Here is a 22,834-nt window from a genome sequence, read left to right as displayed (position 1 = left end):
GAAATACTGAAATGCCGCCCCTGGCTCCACTGTTGCATTAATACAGCTATTTATAGTATTTTCTTGATATTTTTCCTTTATGTGCAGTGTTAATTAGTTTTATTACTATTTCAACCATTTTGATTCTTCATTTTAAATGACATTTTGATATTTAAGCAGCATCATTTTTGCTCATCATCCATTGTCACAACAAGTTCAAGCTTCGGAGGCGTAGGAAACATGAGAGACTCAGACTTCTAGAATTTTAACGTCTTCGACTGACTGCTGTACCTCAAAATCAGTCTGATTCCGCTTATCGACCACGGCTGTGACTTCATAACTCTAATTAGACAAGTGGAAAGTGATGAAATATTTCAACTTAGCGCATGCTTCCATGAAATAGTTATTATTTTTATTTTAAGGAACTTGAGGAAAAAGGGATATGAACTAATTGAAATTAATTGTGTGTTTTTAAAACTGTACAACCTTAAATTCAAATTGGCATTTAGTAATTGTAGCAAAAGCAGCAGAAGACAGTGATTTAAAATAAATTTATTTTCACAAACTGTTCACTCTGCCCAGAAATAAAACCATGCTACTTTTGTGATCAATAATGGCAAACATAAACGGCCGATCGACGATAAATTCAGGCACATCTTCTGCCCCGGGCATCATCCTCGTGGTAATGATTGAGGTCAAAGACGCAGCTTCTGTCCCTTCTTCATTGACGTCTATGAAAGCTTTGTGCAAGACCTCACTCAAGTACGCTGAACTATTCGTCAGAACCATGCCCGAAAAATCTGCTGAAGGCTTGAAAATGTCTTTGGCACCAAGAGCCTTCATGTTTTCGGACAGCTCCTGAGAGTAGGACACCTTGAACTTGGGCAGGGATATGTTGACCTTGGTGAAGTACATGGTACGGCGGATGGTGGTGAAGTTCTGTGGTGAAAGGTTGTCCTCCATCTCACCCATGGCAGAAAGGCTGCCTGGAAGAAGGATCAGCATGCTGACGTGCTTGCCTTTGTAGGGGAGTTCGATCGCTTGGAAATCTTTTTCGAAGGAGTCTACATAGCGAACAGTGGTAGAAAGGTGCATCGTCGGGACATCTCTATCGAGGGAGAAAAAAAATCTTTCAGCCATAACGATCAAGTACTCGTATCTTCAAGCAAATTACAGTCAACTCCCGATAACTCGAAGCTATATGTTTTAACTCAAATATTATCTTACCTCAAAGTTTTCATTGAGTCCCAAATTCTTGAGAAAACTGTAGAATCTTCCCATAACTCGAAGTTCCTACATATTCTAAGATTTGGGACATCGAGCTATTGAGAGTTGACTACTACTTTTTTTTTTTATTGTTACAAATATTGCTGTCAGTGATGTTCCCATCAATTTTTCTGATCAATTTTACTCCTAGTAATCCATCATGCACCAATATGTGCACGCGATTATAAGGCGTTCAAAAGGTGATTTATTAAGTGTTAAGAAATATAAAGAAAAGAGGTTACTTGCAGGAAAATGTGGTCAACATTTTTTTTTTTTTTTTCGCTTTAGGAAAATTTTAAAATGCGATGATAGAATCTGAATTATAAATGAAAATTTTTGAAGCTTGAGGATATACACTATAATTCTAAAAAATGTTTGAGAGTATACTCTATGGGAGCAACCACTGACTGCAGTTTGAATAGTTTTCCAAATTCGAAGTGCATTTAGGTGGTCTCAAGTTCAAATAAGCATTGTAAACATATTCATTGCAGAGGAATTACGTGTAGCTTAATCTTCTCACTTCCTGCCTCTGCATCTAAATTATTGTTTACATGTCATGCATTCGTTAGGAGCAAGAAAAAGGGTTTACGCTGTAAGTGTGTAAGGCAGTCTAAGAATTTGATCTTATCTAAGTTGCATTTACATTTGCAATTTACAAAAGAAATGTCAAAAAAAAAAGTAAAAAAATGAAAACAAGTATTACAGCATCCAGAGCCAGATTTCGACTTAACGTGGCTCTAAACAATTTCAGGAGGTCTCTGGTTAGAGGTAGAGAATTTGATTCTCCGATTGGAGAACGTTGTTGAACGGGATTTGCAGCCATACTGAACATCGTTAATGTTGATTTTTTAAAATGATTATTTAACAGTTAAGGCGCAATAAATGTTTTTCTGTCTAAAGCACCACCTATAGTTGTTTTTTTTTTGGGGGAGGGGGGACTAAAATGTTTTGTTCAATAAATGAGAAGCCCATCATATATATTTAGTTCAAATTTGATCGCATTTGACCCAATAAGGCAACTTCTAGAGCTTTCTAAAGTGCCCAACTTGTTTCAACCCTGTATATAGTTTGTCAGATTCTTTTCAAGCGGTATCCACTTTCAAAATATTCTTTTAATTTTGCAAAATGCTTTCTTATAATCCATAGGGCGCATGTCCTCCTGCCCTTAATTATATGAGGAACAATGGAAATTTTCAATCCTTTACCACTACAATTCCTTCTCAAACTTCAAAATATTTTAAAATTCGTATACTTACTTCTTTCTACATTCCATACCACCGTTGTAAAATGGCTTCAATATGGTATTTTTGGAATCAAACTTCATCCGCCATGCCCCTTTGAAATAGGCAGCAGTCAGCAGTACAAAAGCAGTTGTCTCATCAGCAGAATCCATAAGACAGTCTATTTTGCCGTGAGTTCTCTGTTTTACCCACGTGTTGATTTCTTGCATGGTTGAAGGTTGCTTAAAATCAACGGCTTGAACCAAAGCTTCATACAGCTTTTGAACATCAAATTTATATTCTGGAATGAGAACAATATTTTTGTTCACCAAAAGAGCACACGCAGTACTTAGGATATTTTCGGGAGAATTAAATTTCGGTAAAATTTCAGACAAGTAATAGAAAAAGGAAATGTGAACCGATTCGTCCATGAAGTTAGCTTCTTGATAACCCAAAATCTCTTTGAGCTCCTAGGTTAAAGAATGAAGAGCATTAATAAATAATTGAAGGTAAAACAATACATTAATGAACTACAGACTATCTCCGTGTTATGATTAATTTACCGATCTTTTCTAAAATTGTGGGTACATTAAATAATTTAGTACACAAATAATAAAGATAAAGCAATGCATTGATAAATTAAACTATCTCCATGTTATGATTAATTTACCAATCCTTTCTAAAACTTAAGGTAGTTAAAGACATTAAGAAATTCGAGGATAAAATAACACATTAATAAACTAGAATATCCGTGTCTGTTATGATTAGTTTATCAATTCTTTCTAAAACTTTGGGTACGTTAAAGAAAGAAAAACATTAAGAAATACATAGTTAAAGAAAAAACAATACATTAATAAATTAAATTTTCGTGATGTTATGTTTAATTTTTTCTAAAATTGTGGGTACGTTACAGATTGAAGAACATAAAAAAAGTTGAAGATACAAGCATACAGTATTGAACTAGGAACTATCTCCGTGTTATGATTAGTTTATCAATCTATTCTAAAATTGTACGTTAAAGAATGAACATCATTGGTAGATAATGGAAGTAAAAATAATGTATTAATGAATTACAAACTATTTCTGTGCAATGATTAATGTATCAATCTTTTTCTAAAGTTTAGGGTACGTTAAAGAATGAAGAACATTAATAAATAATTGAAGATAAAAAGCAATGCATTTATAAATTACAAACTATCTCCGAGTTATGATAGAGTAAGCAAACCTTTTTAAAACTGGGTGGGAAGTGTACTGCCGAAATTTATTTTAAACTGTCCAAAGTAGGCAATTTCATCCTCTGAATAAGGGGTCATCTACAAATGATGTCACGTATTGAGGAGGAGGGGAGGGGGGTCATGAAGTTGTGACAGCTTGACAACGAGAGAGAGGGTTTAACAAGAAATATGACACCACGCATTTTTCTTCCAATATGCTTATGTAATGCGTGACATAATGACAATAGGAGGGGAGGGTGTAGTGCGACACTTTGGGACAAAAGGGGGGGGGGTCAAATAGGATAAAAAAAAGGGGACATCATTTATAGATAGCCCCCAAGTTGATAAAGTGTTGATTGCGAGAAGAATGCTTCCCGAGGACACTAACAAGGCAGTTGAAAATCAAATTAATTTTTTGACTTAAAGAGGAAGAGTGGAGGTTAATTTGAGCGACAGAAAAATGCAAAAGATAGTGACCAATAACCTTCTATTTTCTCCTAGGAAATTCGTAATATTTTTAACTATGGAGAAGCACAGATAAAAATCTGCAAGCTTAAATTCAAGTAAAAAAATTTTTTTTTTGTTGGAGCAGAACCATTTTCAAGATTTTTAGTCATTCGAAAGGCTCTACGAATCAATTATTAGGGGAAACTGCTGTACCCATGGACAAAATTTACTTTTATATTTTTGCTGGTCTCTGGGAATGGATAATCGATCGCAAAAATTTTCTGGCATAATCTACAACTTATCTAATTTGGCAATTTTCGTCAGGTGAAAATCTCAAAGCTTTCAACTTCAAAAAAATTTTTCTTAAAAATCATCTTTTTTGCCCGTGGGAACAACACCCCGTTCACCCCGCAGACAGGTGCCTTTGTACCCGTGGACATACAAAAAAAAAAAAATGTGGATATAAATAGGTTTGAGGAACTCAATCATACGCAATACATTTTCATAAGCCATTTTATATTGAAATACTTCAAACATCCATTGAAAATAACATTACATAAAATATTTCGCAGAAATTAAACTTTGAAAATTAATCGAAGGTTTTTTCCCTTTTTTTTAAAAAAAAAATTTCTTTATTTTTTAGCATCAGTGACGTCTTTAAAAAAGTTATTACTCTTAAGAGAGTTAATGATGTTATGAATAATTAATATGTTTAAAAAAAACTAGATTCATGATATTATGGCTCTCTATGTACCTACGTAATAACCTAAATTTTTATGCAAATTGAAACCTTTGACCAAAATTAACCCATTACAAAAAAACTCAATTTAGATTAAACCAACTAAAATCTAGAAAAGTCGACTTCAAATTGAAACAGGGGGGATTGATGGTCCGAAGATCATACAACAGGTAGGGATTAACACTATATCTTCAAGCCCTACTTCAAATTCCTTATCATTGTCGAAAGCAAATTTCGGACGTTGATGAAAAGGCACCATTTTGAGGTACTTCACATTGTAAGAAGATTCACGTGCAAGGGCGTATATAAGGGAGGGGCTGAGGGGACTCGGGACCCTTCCAAAATCTGGAAAAAAAAAATTAAATGAAGGTAGTTACTATTTGGTTTTAGTTTGCTAACAAAATTTCCAAACTTCTAGCTACAAAAAATAAATAAATAAATAAAATTAAATAATGATAGTGATAACAATAATTATAATACGTTAGATCAGGGATTTCCGAACTGGGTGCCGCAGGAAGAGGTAAGGGGTGCCGCGAATCTTTATGGTAAGAATACATAAAACTAGACCAGGATGCCGGGGGAAAATTCTAATTCTTCAAAAAGTGCCGCGAATCGTTTACGTTTGGAAACTCCGCGTTAGAGAGCATCAGACAATGGTGTTCAGAAGGGATCAGGGGATCAGTATCTCTTACCCAAAAATTGTGTCTTAAGAAAGGGCAGTTATTTTAGCAAAAAGCAAAGTTCAGTTCTTCCAAACAGAAATCTTTAAGTTACAAATTTTAACAGATGCAGAGTATTGCTTAGTAAGTTAAGTTCCCCTCTCTTTCTTTCACTCCCCCCCCCCCTTTTTTTTCATCGATCAATCATCGTCAATCTAAAAAGTGTCTTCGCTCCGTAACTCTCATCTCCTTCAAGAAATTTAAAATAAGTTTTAGTTGTTCGGTTGGAGTAATAATGGAAATTGATGTCCTAAAAACGCATTTCTTTATGCGTGTTTCGGACATTAATTTCAAAACGTTTCTGGAGGAGGGTCCCTGAACCAACATCCTTTCACTGAGGTTAATACCAAAGAAAGTCTGAAGGTGGGTCTTTAAGATTTCAATTTTGAAAAATTTCGGAGGAAGATCTATAACCGCTCCTTATTTCCTCTAAACATCTCCAAAGATAACCCGAAATTGCATTTTACCTTTTAGGGGAGGATTCTTGAACTTTTCTTTTCCAAAGATTACCTAATGTTGGGAAAAAAATCTGAATTCCTTTTGAAAAGAATCTTAAAATAAAAATTTTCAAAGGTTGCTAACTATTGATCAGGTAATTACGCCCAATATCTCATATTTCTTTCATCTTCCCTTCCGCTCCATTTTTTTCTTCCTAGTCGGTCTAAAAATAAGAAAGTCTTCATAATGCAACACTTCTCAAGCCCCCCCATCCAACAGCAAAACCATGAAAGATCTTCTCAAACCTTGTTTTCAGGGATTCAATGCTGAAAAACTTTCATGGGACTTGCCTTTTAAAAGCGTGGAAAATCGTTTAAGATTGCTTTTATGGGGCTTCAATTTTGAAAAATGGCAGAATCCCTAACGTTACCAACTATGGTTCACAATCGCGTTTTTAAGACGTCAATTGCGAAACAATTACGAACGAACGCCCGACTGCTCCCGTATGAAATCTGAAAATGAAAAAACTACGATTTCGTGGAGAGCGTTTAAATCCCTCCACCTAGTATCAATGAATATCTCTTTAAAACTTCGTTTTCTTAGGAATTCAATTTCGAAATAGTTCTTGGGGAGAGCCCCTGGACCGCTCTGCTCGTAACATCATCGAAGTTAGTCTGAAACTGCGCTTTTAGAAATTCAATTTCGAAAAATGAGTGGAGGGGTAATCGATTTAGCTCTATTTAAAAAAAAATCGTTTGGGGCAGCCCCATTCCTTTCATTACCCAAACATCAACAAATATAGCCTATAATGGCGTTTTTTTGGACTACAATTTAAAAAACTTTCCGGGGGAACGCCCCTGGACCCCCCTCTCTCCCCCATCAGAAGCGATAATTTTTTTTAAAGAGTACCCTCCTGAAAGTTTTGTTTTTTTGGTTGTGCATTGTGTGACAATATGAATTCCTTGCCCCACCTTGAAAAAAAGAGAAGCTCAGGGCGCTGTTAATCCTCCTTCCTCCCCAAAAAAAATTGAAATTACAAAAAATAGTGGGGGAGAGGAGCTAATCTTGGTTATATGGGCCCCCTCCGAAATAAAAACATACATATACGCCACTGCTCACGTGTGACCCAAGGAGACTAAAAATTGCCGTCCGTGGGTACATATGGTTATATGTCCTTGGGTACAAAGGTACGCCATTTTGGTTTTGCAAGCCAGTCACATCGACAGGACCATAGTTTTACAACATTAAAAATCAGAAACAATACCTTCAAAATATAGGAAATCATGATACCTAAAACAAAAATGATTAATACAATCCACGGCGGACGAAAGAAAAGAAATTGCTCATGTTTTTCTTTTACTTAGATCCTACTAAAATCGAAAAAAATGTGATGGAATCTTAAATGTTCGTTTGATGGCGTTGAAACTTCCTGGGGTACTGGAGAGGGCTGTGACACACACGTTGAACCCCAATTAGGATCTCTCTCGACGATACCCGGAATTTCCTGACCAACGCCCGTACAACCGTCCGTGGGTACAGCAGCTTCCCCTATTGCTTTAAATACCTTAGTCTCATCATTTAGCTTCTTATTAATTTGACTTAATAAGAAAACTTCGTTTAAAATTTTTGAATTCGAAATCATAGCTTCATAAAACTGAATTAGAAGTCAAATTAGATTTTAACTATGAGGTGCAAGCACGCAGCCTGAGGAATAAATGTCTGCGTGCAAAATACGTAAAAAAAAAAGAAAAAAAAAGGTTTAGTCTAATTGTTTTCAAGGAAAGCATTAATTTAAACCATTATTTTTTGATAATCACTAGTTAAGTGGTATATAAAAAAAAAATGAGACATACTGCAAACATTTTAAACATGAGTAAGATTTTAATATTTCTTGAAAAAAAAAAAAAAAAGTCAATCATCTTAAACTGCTGGTTGAAAAAAAATTCTTATGGGAGGGGGGGGGGGGGTATTCATTAAATTTATACTAACCACACCAGTGTACATACACACTAGTGGCGCAGCGAGGCAGGGACCGATTAAAACACACAGAGGCCCTAGATCAAGCACTTTTTTGAGTGGCCCTTGCAGTCAAATCTTACAATTTTTGAAATTAGCTAACAGCATTTTAGCCATTTAGAGGCCTCTAAAAAGCAGGGTCCTACCTCTAGCTGCTCTATTCAATAATCTGGCCCTGCAGTGAGGAGAGTTTTCGAGTCATCCTCACAGATCCTTTGGTGGTTGAAACACGTTGTCAATCCTAATACGGTATTTTATGAAACATGAAAGTACAGTTATAACCCCTCCAAGAAGGTAAATTCAGGTTGCGATAGTGGCACACCAAAGATAGAAAGTTACGAGTACGTTCACTGTCCTTTAAATCATTACCATTTTATTGATTGATTCATTCATTTTTCATGACCATTTTCTCGAATCAGTATCGATTTGGAAAAAAAGAGATAAATAAAACATACCACAGAGAGAGGGAGAGAGAGAAAGAGGCGGGGGGGGGGGGAGAAATAAGCTTTTTAAATGATTTAAATAGAGTCCTTAAAAAGTAAGAGTAATTTTTTTTGCAGATTAAGATCATATCCAGGAGTTTTTCCTCAAAGCTATAAAGATAAACAATAGAATTATGTAATTTTGCGCATGGTTATAAAATTTAACGATATTATCAACATTATCTCAAGCACAACTTCACATAATCTTAACTAAAGATAGCAGGAACGTAACTACAAGTCCACTAAACATTCTCTTTTTATTTCGCTGTATTAAAGTAAAACGTTTATCTGACCTAGAACCACTACAACTGGAGCTGCCGACGCATCCGCCATTTTGGAGCAAGCGTGCAACAAGGAAAGCTACCTTTATTCGCAATTACAGTCGTCCCTCGTTACTTCGCGCTTCGATTTTCGCGGCTTCATTACATCGCGGTTTTTTCTTGTTTTTTTTTTTTCAAATATAGTAATTAGCCTTTTTTTATGCTCTCGTTTCAGCTTTTTTCTACAAAAGAATAACAAGGAGTATATGTCTTTTAAGTAAGGTAAGCTTTTAAGTAAGGTCTGAGGTGTTAGTTGTACGTGGAGGTATAAAATCGCAGAAGAAAGTGTAGGGAATCGCTATCTCATTTTAACCGTTAAGCACTAACTGGAAAGCATAAATCATTAGGGGATAAATACATCTGTAAATGGTGTTCAACAATGCACTAGCTTTTTAAATTATATACGTAAATGTAGAGGAAGAACGGGGGCTCCTACGGTCACTAATGGGCAATTGATTCATCATCGAACATGTTGAGGTTTTTTCATAGACGAGTAGTAGTGTGCATGAACTGCGTGTGTGTGTAGTTTATTTCTCAATAATTAACAATGTGATATCTATTACGTCTAACATATCTAATTTTCTCATGTTTTGTGCAATATATTAAGTAATACAAATGTAATAGTGGCTAAGGGTGCTGTTTATGTCTAGGTGGCTCTAACTATGATATTAACCAATTTAAATTGCCGTAAGTAAGTTTTATACACTCTAAGTAGAAAAATATGTACAGAATCCTACATCGCGGAAATTCAGTTATCGCGGTAAAGTCTGGAACGAATTAATCGTGATAAACGAGGGTTGACTGTATTCGCCAAATAGGGAACGAGAGAGTCGGAGAGCGAAGGTAAACATTGGCGAAATTTTGGAAACAGTTGGCGTCGTTTCCAGGCTGCCAGTCACTTCGCGGGCTATTATTTATCCAATTCTTTTTTCTTTCTGCATCTGCTGGAAATCTGAAGAGCTAAAATCCTTTTTTGGAGCTGTTTGCACAATTAACAGCCGAAGAACCACCCATTTGACTCAATTTAACACATGCTAAAGAAATGTAAACATCAGCAGCAATGCTATCGCTACGAAGCACTGGATCAAGTTTGCTCCAAAATGGTGGATGCGTCGGCTCTTGTCTGATCGTGCTTCATTCCAACGTCACACATGTTTGAACCCCGGAGATGAACATTGCAAAAGACAATGGACCAATGCTTTGTTAAGAAAGGATGCGAAAAAATCTTTATAAATTTTTTAATGTCTTGAAAACAATTCTACGCAATTTCGTTGCAAAATAAGTTTTTTTGTCTTAATAAATGGTAACTCTACCAGCTTAGAGGATTTGTTTTGGTTTTCACCCCACACGGTAGTTGAAATGATCTTTTATTTGCTATTTTGTTCATGTTTTCACCCCGTGCAGTTGTGGTGTCCGCTAATTTTGCCTTTTAATGCTCAGTGATGTTGAGTGAAGAGTCTAAAAATTGCAACTGCTTCACGACGGGATCAGCTTCTTCAATTTTTTAGTTGATTCAACTTATCGGGACATTGCTAATCGTTCGCTTTACACACGAGTAAATTAGTTGAGTCATCTCGGTTCTATTTTAACAGCGTTCTAGAGCAGCTGCTCTAGTAAATTCGTCTTAGTAGAAAGAAAGTTGATTCAACTAAGTTGCCTCTTGTGAACGCAACGAAAAACGGCAGTCAACAAGTTGGCAGGCAACTTTTTCAAAAATTTGATTCAACTAACCGCCTCAGGCCTTAGCAGTCAAAACACGCCTTCCATCGCTGGTTCAAAAGAACATGAGTGACTTTCCAAATTTTAAGACTAATTTTTTTCTACTGTAATATTTAGAATCAATGCTGATTATTAATTAAATAAACAATACTTTTCCCTGAGAAACCCTTTACAGTTGTACACTACTTATGATCTATTTTAATCACGTTTAAGCTATTGCTGTGCGCAGGACATGTTAAAAACATAATGTGTTCTATAACTCGAACAACTTGATAATCCGAAATCCGCCCCAATTAGTTCGGGCTAGAGAAATTCTACTGTAATATATTTTAAAATAAATAAATTCAATACTCTTCGTATGTATAGTTGGAACTTTGAACACATCAAAGAAAAATTAAATCGAATTGAAAGGAACTAAAGTGCATCAACAACAGGGATTCGAACCGGAACTGAACCGAAAGCAGGAAAAATTGTTATTTTGATCGGATGAAAAATCGGAACTGAATTAAACAAAAAAAAAAAAAAGGTTTTTTTTTCGGTCTGACATATATTCAGTCATTTCGTTGCTGTAACCAACGTATCAAAATTTTCTAATTTACCTTCAACCATATAATTATCATCATTCAGGGGGGCGCACAGAAATTTAGGGGCCCGTCACAAATGACTTTTCCGGACCCTCTTCATATTGTTACCTGTATAGTTCATCGCTAATTAAAAAAAAATTGGGCCCCCTTCAGGCTCGGGCCAACAGGTGTCCCTTCTCGCCCCTCCCCCCATGAAAGCCCTTGTCATCATTGCATGTACATTGCTACATTTGTGATGGAATTATACTTTTATCACAAATAGGAATGTACATAAAATAAAACTATTCATTCGAAACTAAAATGAAAACCGTCCTTTTTGGTGGAACGAAAACCAAAACTGAATCAATATATATTTTGTTAGTTAAAGAGGAACGAAAAAAAAAAATCCCGGTTCGAACTTTTGATAACAAGTGTCATGTCTTACTGATATACTTACTTGAGAAGTTTTACCTCTTGCACCAAAGTATAACGCTCCAAATGCAGATGATATAGTGAAAGGGGAGAAGAAAACGTTATCTTGGGAATCAAAAGTCAACTCTCTGTACAAGTTGAAGGCCAAGTAGTTATTGGCTGTCGCCAGTTGCTTGACATCTTCATGGGGAAGAGAGATCCGCCGGCGACCACAAGTGTCTGCTGCCTCAGCGAAAGCAAAAGTACACAGAACGAGAACAGAAGCGAGCATATCCATGGCCCTAAGTAAAAAGCGAACATTTTGTACAAAACAATTCCTCTCCTGCAGTACATGTCCGGCTCTGATAAGAGGAGCGAACCCTGATCTTGAGGGAGTTCATCTCTTCTCGGCAGTGGCGCACACAGGAATTTTCCAAAGGGAGGGAAAGTCCGAGATTGAAGGTCCACTATTCTCATGTCATACTCTAACAGGAATACAAAGATATTCTTTTGATTTTATTGTTTTTTATATTCTGATTTTATCGATCGGAACAAAAACATTAAAGAAAACATTTATTGATGAATTACTTAGCTTTAGTTTATAAAATAAATTTATCAATAGCAAATACTTAATTAAAATATCAGAAATCATGACAATGAATGTATTTACTTTTCTCACAGTTAAAAATGAAAACAGCGAAGCAAAAACATCATTAACATGTTCACACTCAGTTCGATTTTGCACAGAGGATGAAAGATAAAATAATTTTTTTTTTCATTTATTAAATCTGAAATTATTGTTATCTTTGGTTGAAATTATTTGACATACTACACAAATAGGATTATAGTCAGTCCAAGAAACTCAAGGGCGATGGGAGGTCCGAACCCCCTGGACCTTCCCTTTGTGTGCGCCACTGCTTCTCTTGGACAGCAACAGTAAGAGGAAGTGTTGCATTTTCACCGAGTTAGGTTAGTCATTTAGATTAGTTTTGAATTATGTGGGATAGCTTTGCATTGCTTGACTACACATTGGACTGCTTTGAGATTGTCTACAGATACCGTTTACAACCTATTTGACCCACTCATCCCCTTTTGTCACTAAGTATCACACTTCAGCTTATCCACTTTGCTCCCCACGTCACAGGTCACGATATATTACACAAACATATTGCTATCGGGGGCGCCCCGATGGGAGATCACGGGAGGTCCTTGTGACCTCCCAAGAGTTTCCTAATTCGGCAAATTTTGTTCGACGTTTCGGAAAAATTATCAATATTCCGCAGAATTTGGAGTTCTATTCGGAAAAGTTATTATCATTCGGCGACATCTGGAGTTCCATTCATCAAAATTTGGAGTTTGATTCGACAAAATTTGGAGTTTGATTCGACAAAATTTGGAGTTTGATTCGACAAAATTTGGAGTTTGATTCGACAAAATTTGGAGTTTGATTCGACAAAATTTGGAGTTCGATTCGACAAAATTATCATCATTCGGTAAATTGGGACTTTCCACCCTCCCAAAAATTTAATTTCGTGGTACCCCTGATTGCTATAAAAATATTTTTTATTTGAACTAAAATGTGTGATGTCTTATTTCTCCCCCCCCCCATCTCCTCTCCCTCAGGTGTAACTTCTTGTTACACCTCTTATCGCTAACCGTCACAACTTCCCAAACCCCCTTCCTCTCAAAGCGTGACATAGTTTGTGGAGGACCACTGACAGAAAAAAGTGGAACTGTAATGAATGAAAATGTTTTCACCATGCACTAAATGACAAAATTAAAAATATCTATGATAATCATCAAAAATTAAATACGGTGAGATTGGAATTTTTTTTTTCTTGTCATAAGTCGTTATTAATAAGCGCAATGGCGCCTCCCTGGCTCTATGGTAGAAGCTTCGCTTCATATGCCGGAGGTTGCGGGTTCGATTCCCGCCGGTTCTCTGGGTGTTATTTCCTCTCTGTGAGCTGTAAACCTTTCTTTTGTTGTCTTATCTGTTAATAAAAAAGTCCAACTTTTCGAGGTAATGGCACGAAGCAGTGGCATAACATTGTGTTTTGTGATCAATGAAGTTACAAAAATTAAAAAAGTAGATTCTTGATCATTGTGTATAAGCTATCCATCAATACATGGAAGTTGAAAAGAGCGTTTTCAGACACGAATGCTTGTCTCAGTACAATTACTTTGAATGTAAAGTACTGTAAGATCATTTATTTTTGTGAGCCGTAATTTTTGCGAAAATGAAAATATCGGTGATTTTGAGAGCTGAAAATTTCACTATTTTATATGAGTAGAACAGAAAGTTGAAAATTTAGCGCGAAAAAAATATTTCGCGAGGCTTAATTTTTTGCGATTACGACGAGCTTGCGAAAATCGCGAAAATTAAAGCCTCGCAAAAATATGTGCCTTTACTGTTAGATAAAACGGTATATGTGCCCACTGTTAGATAAAACTGTTGTCAAATGGTGTATGACTTTAAAAGTAAAATTCTTTTACATATGAATTTTAGTTCTATTGCACAAATTTCTCCTTTTGGCAATAAAGTTAATCTATTCTTACAAAAATACAATAACACAGAAAAACATTGACATAAACAGATAAATTTCGGTTGATAGGTCTTGCGACGCGACGGCTTCCCTTTTTGTTTGCGACCAAACTAGATTTTAAAAGCGATGCTTGCAAAATTCACGACAGTTTTTTTTTTTTAATTTATTCAAATACTAGTGGTACCCGCACGGCTTTGCCCGTAGTAGAAAATTAAAAGGTCTTTTAGTTCGCGTGTATATTCACAAATAATGTATGGTGAATTTCTCGCCAATTGACTTACACCATGTTGCGGTTCCACGTTATGATAACTTATTAATTTACTCGTCCATCTTTTGCTCGGGGAAAATATTCTTAAAACTGGAATAGAAAAAGAACAAAATCGAATTTTCGAAAAATCGTTTCGAGATGCACACCCCCAAGCTACAAACTAACTTTGTGCCAAATTTTATGAAAATCGGCCAAACGATCTAGGCGCTATGCACGTCACAGAGATCCAGACACCCTCCTGACATCCAGACATCCCGACGGACAGAGAGACTTTCAGCTTTTTTATTAGTAAAGGTAAAACATTTACAATTGGCGATACATAGCTAGAAACGTTTATTAAAAAAAAAACTTGAACGTTGTTCAGCTATTTTTCATCTCGTTAGTACAAACCCTTTTTGGAGAGGAGATAAAAACTTTGTCGAGGATGGGTTTCCAATCCTCAAGTTCTCCACACGATTCTAGTTTAAAGAGCATATATCCCAGCTCTGTGGCTGTATTGAATTTGTCACACAGAACTAATGATTGAAAAATTATAGGATGCCACGGGAAGTCACTATAATCTAATTTGTCTTTCATTTAGCACGTTCTGTCAAACAATTCGAAAAATTTAGCGATAGTATTGCAATACTATAGTTCTTTCCTTATATGACGTCTGAAGATTCAAAAATTGAGAGATAGTATCGGAATATTGTTATTGTTTTTCTCCCCTTTAATGACGTCTGACAATTCAAAATATTTAGAGATAGTGTCGCAATATTGTTGTTTATTCCTTTAATGATGTCTGACGATTGAAAAAAAGTTAGAGATAGTATCGCAATACTGTTAGTTTTTTCCCCTTTAATGATGCCTAATGACTCTTCTCTTTGGATGTAAACATGTTTGAGTGCTTTTATTTGATTATTCAGTTAAAATTGACTTTTATTCGGTAACTTGAGAATTTCTTGACTCCTAAAAGATTTAAGTGCGGCTCGCTTCCGCTTATTCCTTTCATGGTAGTTGAGCAATTCGTTGGCGATCATTTACAAAGTCCCGGCTATCAGAGAATGAGATCTCATAAAAATGAGTGTTCGGCGCTAAATTTTTGCATTAGTAATAAATTAATTATTAAATAATGCTGCTCTAAAAAGCTTACACAATCTGAGCACATTTCGGACAGCAAACATAACATTCACAATTCCATATTGTTCGATTAGCGTCTAGATTTCACATCGTGGGCATCATATCAGAGAATGATATCTAATAAATGTGTTTTCGTCGTTAAATGTTTACATTAGTAATACCGTATTATCCCGCATTATCTGGCATGCCGCAAAACTCGGGGGTCATCAGATTTTCAATAACACCTGACTGATCCTTTTCGGCAAGCCGGAAAAAATCGAGGTTAGGAAAAAAAATATAAAAGAAAATTATTTTGAATTCCGAAATTTTGAATTCAAATTATGTGTTTCGCAATCACGACAGGACCCTACTCATTGGAGTTATTGTTTCTAGAAACGGCTCCTGTCCCCCCCTTCCCCCCCCCTTTGGAAAAACGTACAATTTTTTGAATATACCATTATTTTAATACATTTAATCATTAATTTAATGTTTTTTCTTGCACACAAAGCTCGCACAAAGTTAACATATGTTACTGGTGCGTGCTGGCGTAGATCAATGTAATCAATGCATTGTGAAATGTAAACATAGCATAAAAATTTCATAAATTAGGAGAAACATTTTCGAATTTGAAGTATGAATGAGTATTTTAGAGCTTAGACAACCCAAGCAAACCAGTAAACATCACATCATACTTATTTCAGCGCGTATTATAATGTTTGTGATTAAATCATTTAAAACTACTATTGCGTAAACCCTTGATTTTCTCCAGAGCTGTTTATTCGAGTTCGGTCACTTTTCTTGCCAGAATGCGATATCAGCATTTCAAGGATTTAGCAACAACTAGCCAAGTCAATGTGTTTAGTTTTAGCGCTACAAATCTTCACAATCTGCAAAAATCCCGAAAAAATATTAGTTTTCCTTGAAACAGATGAGTTGCAAATTTTCCTGTTATAGAGTTCACCCCACGGTTTATAAAGTAACAAAAGAAAGATTTTCAAGTTAATTATTATTTATTAACATATACCACATAATGAGTTATTCAGAATAAAAGCATTCATTTCTTAAGTTCGTAAGTGCATCGATCTGGGAACTCGTTAGCTATTTCAGGAAAATTTAAAAATTGATGCTAACGATTAAAACGCAAATACAAATTTGAACGAGAAAAAATCTGTTCTTTTTTAATACAAAATGAATTTCATTCTGTAAACAGACAGTAATCTTACCTACGATTCTGGTTTTAGTAATATAAGATAATTAAACTACAAATCACATCGTCAATTTTCAAGCATAAACCCAAAATTCTAGTATCCGCATAAAATATAGTAGTGATCTGCAACTTATGATACCCAACTTCTACAGTAGACTTTAATTCGTTTATATCAAGAAATGACTGATTTCAATTGACTACAATAGTCCGCCAAATGTGTTCAGTGAGCAAAGTGACTCTTTCTTGAACGCTGGCAATACAATGACTTTTGTTACATCTGAAACGTACTACAAATTAACATAAAGAGCAAAAATTATCTCTAAAATTCTATAAATTAATTTCAAAGTGTAAGAAAAAAAAACTAACGTACCTCATTACTTGAAGCATTTTCAAAGGAGGAACGCCAGACAAATGTTTGCATGTAACGATGTGGTAAGAAAGAATACGGTTACAGCTAAACTAAATTTTCAGTTAACGGTTAATGAATAACGTAGTGCAACTTCGTAATAGTTTGTTGCCTTAAAAGTTCAGAGAGCTTTTCAACTCATATCAGAAAGCTTTATTTCATTTAATTTCTAGCAAATAGAAAAATCGATTTATTTTATTGCAATTATTATAACTGTGAAGAAGCTAACCAGTTTTACATACAACAGCGGACAACGAACAAAGCGTCTTTGTTCCGGACAAATGCACAAGAAATAATTACATACATCACTAAGAGAAGGAAATAATACCTAGGACACCAGCGGGAATCGAACCCATGACCTCCTTTACTACACGTTGTCTCCTGTCGGAACAAGCGCTTTTAGCCGCTCGGACACGGATGCCTTAATTTTACTATTACTTCTCACTTTCTTCTGTGTAAAAAGAGAAAGTATTGTATTTATGAACATTTTAGAATATTTACACTTTTTAAGGAGGGGGGATGGGAGCCTAGGTGGTTTAAGAGTGTGAGTTACTCGGTGCAGTTTGGCGGGTCCAACACCTGATCTCCCCTCAAATGTAATTTCTCTCTCTTTCTGCTATAAATGCAAATTCTACTTTGGGATCTAACGTACTTTGTGGGGCCTCATCGATCAAGTGGTCCTGTTAGCCTTCAAGCGATGGTGAGTTTGGTTCCCACTGGTGCTTTGTGTGTGATTTCCACTTTCTTAGTTCTGTAAATCTTTCCTATGTGGCTTTGAGTGTTGATAAATTTTGAAAAAATATGACGTAATTATTACTACTGAGGTATAAGTCACTCTTCGATGGTCTGACACAAATCTCTAAAGTCTTATACAAGCTGAAATCAAATGTACTATTTGGGCTGTGGTACACTGATCGGTAAGGCGTTGTACTCATAATTAGAGAGTCACGGGTTTGATGCTTTTCGATCCATGATTCTCCCTGTAAGCAGATAGTGACGATGCACGTTAAATCTATCGTCACGACGTCCTTCAAGTTCCCATTTTAAATCACTACCTCTGGGGGGTGCAGGATCTGGGATTGTTCGACTCCTGCTCTGGATCAAAAAAGCGGAACATTCTTCAGGTCCTCTACCAACAGTTTAAACCACAAGCAGTGATAGGTACGATGGTCACTGTAAGGTTAGTTCAGTGCCTGCCTAACAGTATCAATAAGTTGATTCTGCCATACCAAGACGTTTAGTTCGTAGATTTAGTCAAACCTGAACGGAAGCTGCTATGCTGTGGTGCAATGTATAGGGTGCTGAAGACATTTTGACCATTTTCCGTGTGTCTATATTTGTAGGAATGAAAACTCTATTGTGAACTATTGCTCATCAGTTTTTGGCACCAGTCATTCCAAGAGGCAGGGGCGTGCACCGAAATTTTGGGGCCCGTAACAAATGACTTTTATGGGCCCTGCTTCATATTGTTTCCTCCTATATCCCTACATGTATTTCACCCCTCATTTAAAAAATCTGGGGCCCCTTCAGGCTTGGGACTGGGTCATCAGGTGTCAATCCCTCTTCACGCCCCGCCAAGAAGGTGGTGCACTCGAACGTTTTTCTCCAGAAGCGTGACTACTATATCTTCAGAAGACATATAAGGTTTCACACACAGAATTAGTTAGCATGTTGACCACAAGTAAGTACTAATGCTGATTAGATTTTGGTGTCAATCGTTTCAAAAGAATAGTATTACTTGACCTTTTTCAAAGCTAGCTTATAAACATGAAATAGATTTAAAAAATAAAAAACACACAAATAAACTTCATGATAGAAATTGAAGACACTTAAACTTCAGGGGCTTCTACACATAGCGTTGCAAAGATATCTCATCTAAGAGAGTTTGTATGCATAATAACATCGATTAGCACTACTTTTTTTCCGACCGTATTAAGTACGCCGAGAATAGTTGCTTCTACTGTGTTTATAATTTTAAGTTTGAAAGAAAAGTTAGAAATTTTCGCTTTATTTCTTTCCCTCTTTTACTCGTGGTGGGAGTATCAAGCACCACCACCACAAACATTTTTTAGGCTGCTCGAACACCATAGCACCCCCGGTGTCAGCGCCCTTGTTGAATAATCATTATCTTTAATATTCCCTTTTACTTTTGTACCAGAATAAAATCTCACAAAAAGGGAGACACAAAAAATCACTTAAAAGTGGTTCTTCATAAGGAAAAGTACAATGATTTGAAATCGGCGTTTAGAACAATTGAGTTGTATAGTTCAATGGCAAATTGGGAGAAACATTTTCCACATTGTATTATGCAACACGTTAATAACGTAATCAAAGTTCAGTGATGTTTAGAAGCACTTTCCTGCTTCTTATTGTCTCCTGCATTGGATGATTATTTGATTACATATTTTACTATAGTTTCTATATTATTATATTGTTTGATTACATCTTTGCAACTGACAGATGTTTCTTTTCCTCATAACCATATTCTGTTTTTGTTTTTTGAAAGTTTATCAAGTTTATAAGAATCTCTATTTTTTTTTCGTTTTAAAATGTTTAATTTAACCAAAATTATTTCCTCAGTAGTATAAATTTCCATATTTAACAATTTTCATTTATTTTAATATTATACTGAATTAATGTTATATAAGAATTTTCAATGTTACAAAATTCATCTGATTTTCAAAAAAAGCAAAATTTTGCAAGTTTTAATTAAAAAAAACAAACTATCTTTAATCTAAGAAATAAATAAATATCTTCTGTGCGGAGAAGTAAATGGCAGTCAACAACGTTTTGACGCACAAAATTATCAGATTACTGCATACACGTGTTTCGGGGTTACAGGGGACCCCTTTTTCAATGCAAAAAAAGAGAGTTTTTGGATTAAGAACTCTTCTCTTATTTTTGTCTTCTAATCAATGCGAAAACAGCATCTCAAAACATGAGTGTAAACATTGTCCCAAGGACTGTCAGTCATCCAAATGGGTAAAAATTAAACAGTTATTTTCTCTAAGCCGATATGTTTACAAAAGTCGCGACGACCACTGGAAATGAAGCATTTAATCTAACCTAAATTGCATTTTGTTTATTGGGGACAACTTTTATTTCGTTTTCTAGGAAAGTAGTTTGTGAGTGTTTTATTCCTTGTTATTGGTACGGCCCTTAGAGAGGTAGTAAAATGTAAGCATAATTAACACTAGAATTACGGAAGGGGTAATTTTGACCCCAAGCAAACCTTTTTTTGCTAACTCCTTCGCTGTCTTTTCATAAAAAGCTTAACCTTTTCTTGAGTTTTCTTAAATCATCGTGCTGCGTAACACCTAGGAGTGTGCACAGATGTCATTTTGACACCTTTGAGATACAAATAAATGCAAATACATATACTGATGCTGAAACAGAGCAGAGACTAAAAAATGTCTCTTGGAACATATCACAGCAAGAACTTGAAGCATTCATAATGGTTTTTTTACATAAAAGGGAGCATTATCTACTAGTTTCTGAAATGCAACTGAAACAGCGCTGGGTTTTTAAGGGCGTTTGAAACTTGTTCTAATATTTCATTACAAGTGCTTAAAATCTCTCCTTTAAATAAACTGTATTTATTGGAAACATGTTTATCTTTAAATATTTTTTTACAAATATATAACATTATATAGAGCACTATGGAGATTTCTTCTCAGAGGGTCAAAATGACTCCCCGTATATCAAGGTATACGAAGACCGTCATAATTCTAGTGTAAAGTTTGATTATAGATTGCGCAATGAGAAACTTCGCAATTCTGAGTTCTTGACGTTCTCTGAGTTCTTGAAGTTAAACCTGAAACGTTTCTAAAATAACTTTCTGAGACAAATTTTAACAATTTTTCTCCTTGGTATGCCCTTTCTCGTAAAACATTGTGGACACCATGCTAAACCAACGAATGTAAAAATTGGCACTTGGAGAGCCAAAATTATTTCGTTCCTCACCTAACACGTTCAGTTATTTTCAATGTTTTAATTTTTATAAATAACTTTATGTGTAAAACTATCGTTTGAAGTAGTTATAACCAGTAGGTAGCCCTTTTTAGCCTACTTTCCCAGTAAAAGTCAGACAAAGAAGAAAAAAATATGAAAGAAGGCTTAATGAGTCTTGAAAATATTGCAAAAAACTAAAAAAAGTTTAAAAATAAAATAAAATAATAATAATTAAATTGGTATCAAAAAATTAAAAATTGGAAAGTAGGGTGGGTCATTCCATGTCAACTCACACACTTAAAAAGTGAGTGCTCGCAGATTATAGCAATATTTTGCAAGTTCATTCCCATTTACTAAGTGGTATTAAAAAAAAAAAATGACCCTCTAGCCGTTGTAGTTTTTTTAGATATAAGGAGTCAAAATTTTAATGTTTTGCTCCACCGGCTCATACTTGCCTGACCATAACTCTGGAACAAATAAAGTTAGAAACTTGAACTTTAGATTTTAAAAGTTTACATTAAGAGCTTTTGAAGGTCAGGAATGAACCTTTGACCTTGAGTATTTCCAAAAGTTATAATTTTAAAAATCCGAAAAAAAAAATTGTATATACTATTATTTTTTTATTTGTGCCAAGTTTCATGTCGGGACAACACTGGGATCATGCATAATTTAACAAGTTTTCATTCTGAAGGTCATTTGAATTGATCTTTGACCTTGAGTACTGTCAAAAGTTATAATTTTAAAAATCTGAAAAAAAAAAAAATTTATATACACTATTATTTTCTTTATTTGTGCCAAGTTTCATGTTGGGACAACAATGGGATCATGCATAAATTAACAATTTTTCACTTTTGAAGGTCATTTGAATTGACTTTTGACCTTGTTTATTTCCAAAAGTTATAATTTTAAAAATCCGAAAAAAAAAAAAAAACATATTTTGTATACACTATTATTTTTTTATTTGTGCCAAGTTTCATGTTGGGACAACACTGAAATCATGCATAAATTAACAAATTTTCATTTTGAAGTTCATTTCAATTGATCTTTGACCTTGAGTACTGCCGAAAGTTATAATTTTAAAAATCTGGAAAAAGTATATTTTGTATAAAGTGTTATTTTCTTTATTTGTGCCAAGTTCAATGTTGGAACAACCCTGGGATCATGCATAATTTAAACTTTAATGTTACTCCGAGGGCCAAAAATCAATTGCCATCAATTGAAAGTCAAATAAGTGTGCCTAAATGTGTAATAATCATGCTAATACAACATTAGAAAAATGAAAAATTAATTCAATGTGATGTGCAATGAGTAAGTTACATAAAATAGTTATGCAAGTTATCCATGCAGCCAAACTTGACTTAACAGTTATATACTTCTTCTTGACAATGCTTTGTTAAGTTGCTTTCTGCTTCTTCAATTTTATACCTCAATACTTATTTAGCGCAATACTTAATTTGCTTCTGAATTATCATGTCGTGAAAACGCGGTAGATAGCTAGCGTAAGCATTCATTGCGCCAGTTTAATGCAAAAACTGGTGCAATGAATGCTTACGCATTGAAAAATTGGACATTTAAAAAAATTAATTAATTAAAAAAAAACTGTTGAGAAAATAAAAGTATTTTCTTGGTCCATGTTTTTTTTTTTTTTTTTGCTCATTCTACGAATTTCAGTGACTAAAAGTAGTACTTTTGACTGAAGTAAACAACCCATTGCAAAAATACAATGAGATACAAGCACTGCTAATGTCATATTTTGATTAAAAATCTTTTAAAATATTTGATTAATTTTTTCTAGACTTTTTAAATAAATATTTTTTTTTGAAAA

The 22,834-nt window shown here is 34.9% G+C and overlaps 1 protein-coding gene across 1 annotated transcript; it reads right to left on the bottom strand.

Moving 5' to 3' along the window:
- Positions 1-537: 537 nt before the first annotated feature.
- Positions 538-17,064, bottom strand: LOC129224792 (serpin B6-like). Its single transcript, XM_054859341.1, has 4 exons — positions 17,023-17,064; positions 11,580-11,835; positions 2,502-2,935; positions 538-1,087 (listed from the first exon to the last, which is right to left on the bottom strand). Exons 1-4 carry the CDS (start codon positions 17,037-17,039, stop codon positions 538-540), a joined length of 1,257 nt encoding a protein of 418 aa, XP_054715316.1. The 5' UTR covers positions 17,040-17,064.
- Between the last annotated feature and the right edge of the window lie 5,770 nt (positions 17,065-22,834).

This window comes from Uloborus diversus, chromosome 6 (genome assembly GCF_026930045.1).
Source record: "Uloborus diversus isolate 005 chromosome 6, Udiv.v.3.1, whole genome shotgun sequence".
NCBI classification, from domain to species: Eukaryota; Metazoa; Arthropoda; class Arachnida; order Araneae; family Uloboridae; genus Uloborus; species Uloborus diversus.
This window is presented reverse-complemented; position numbering and strand designations above follow the sequence as displayed.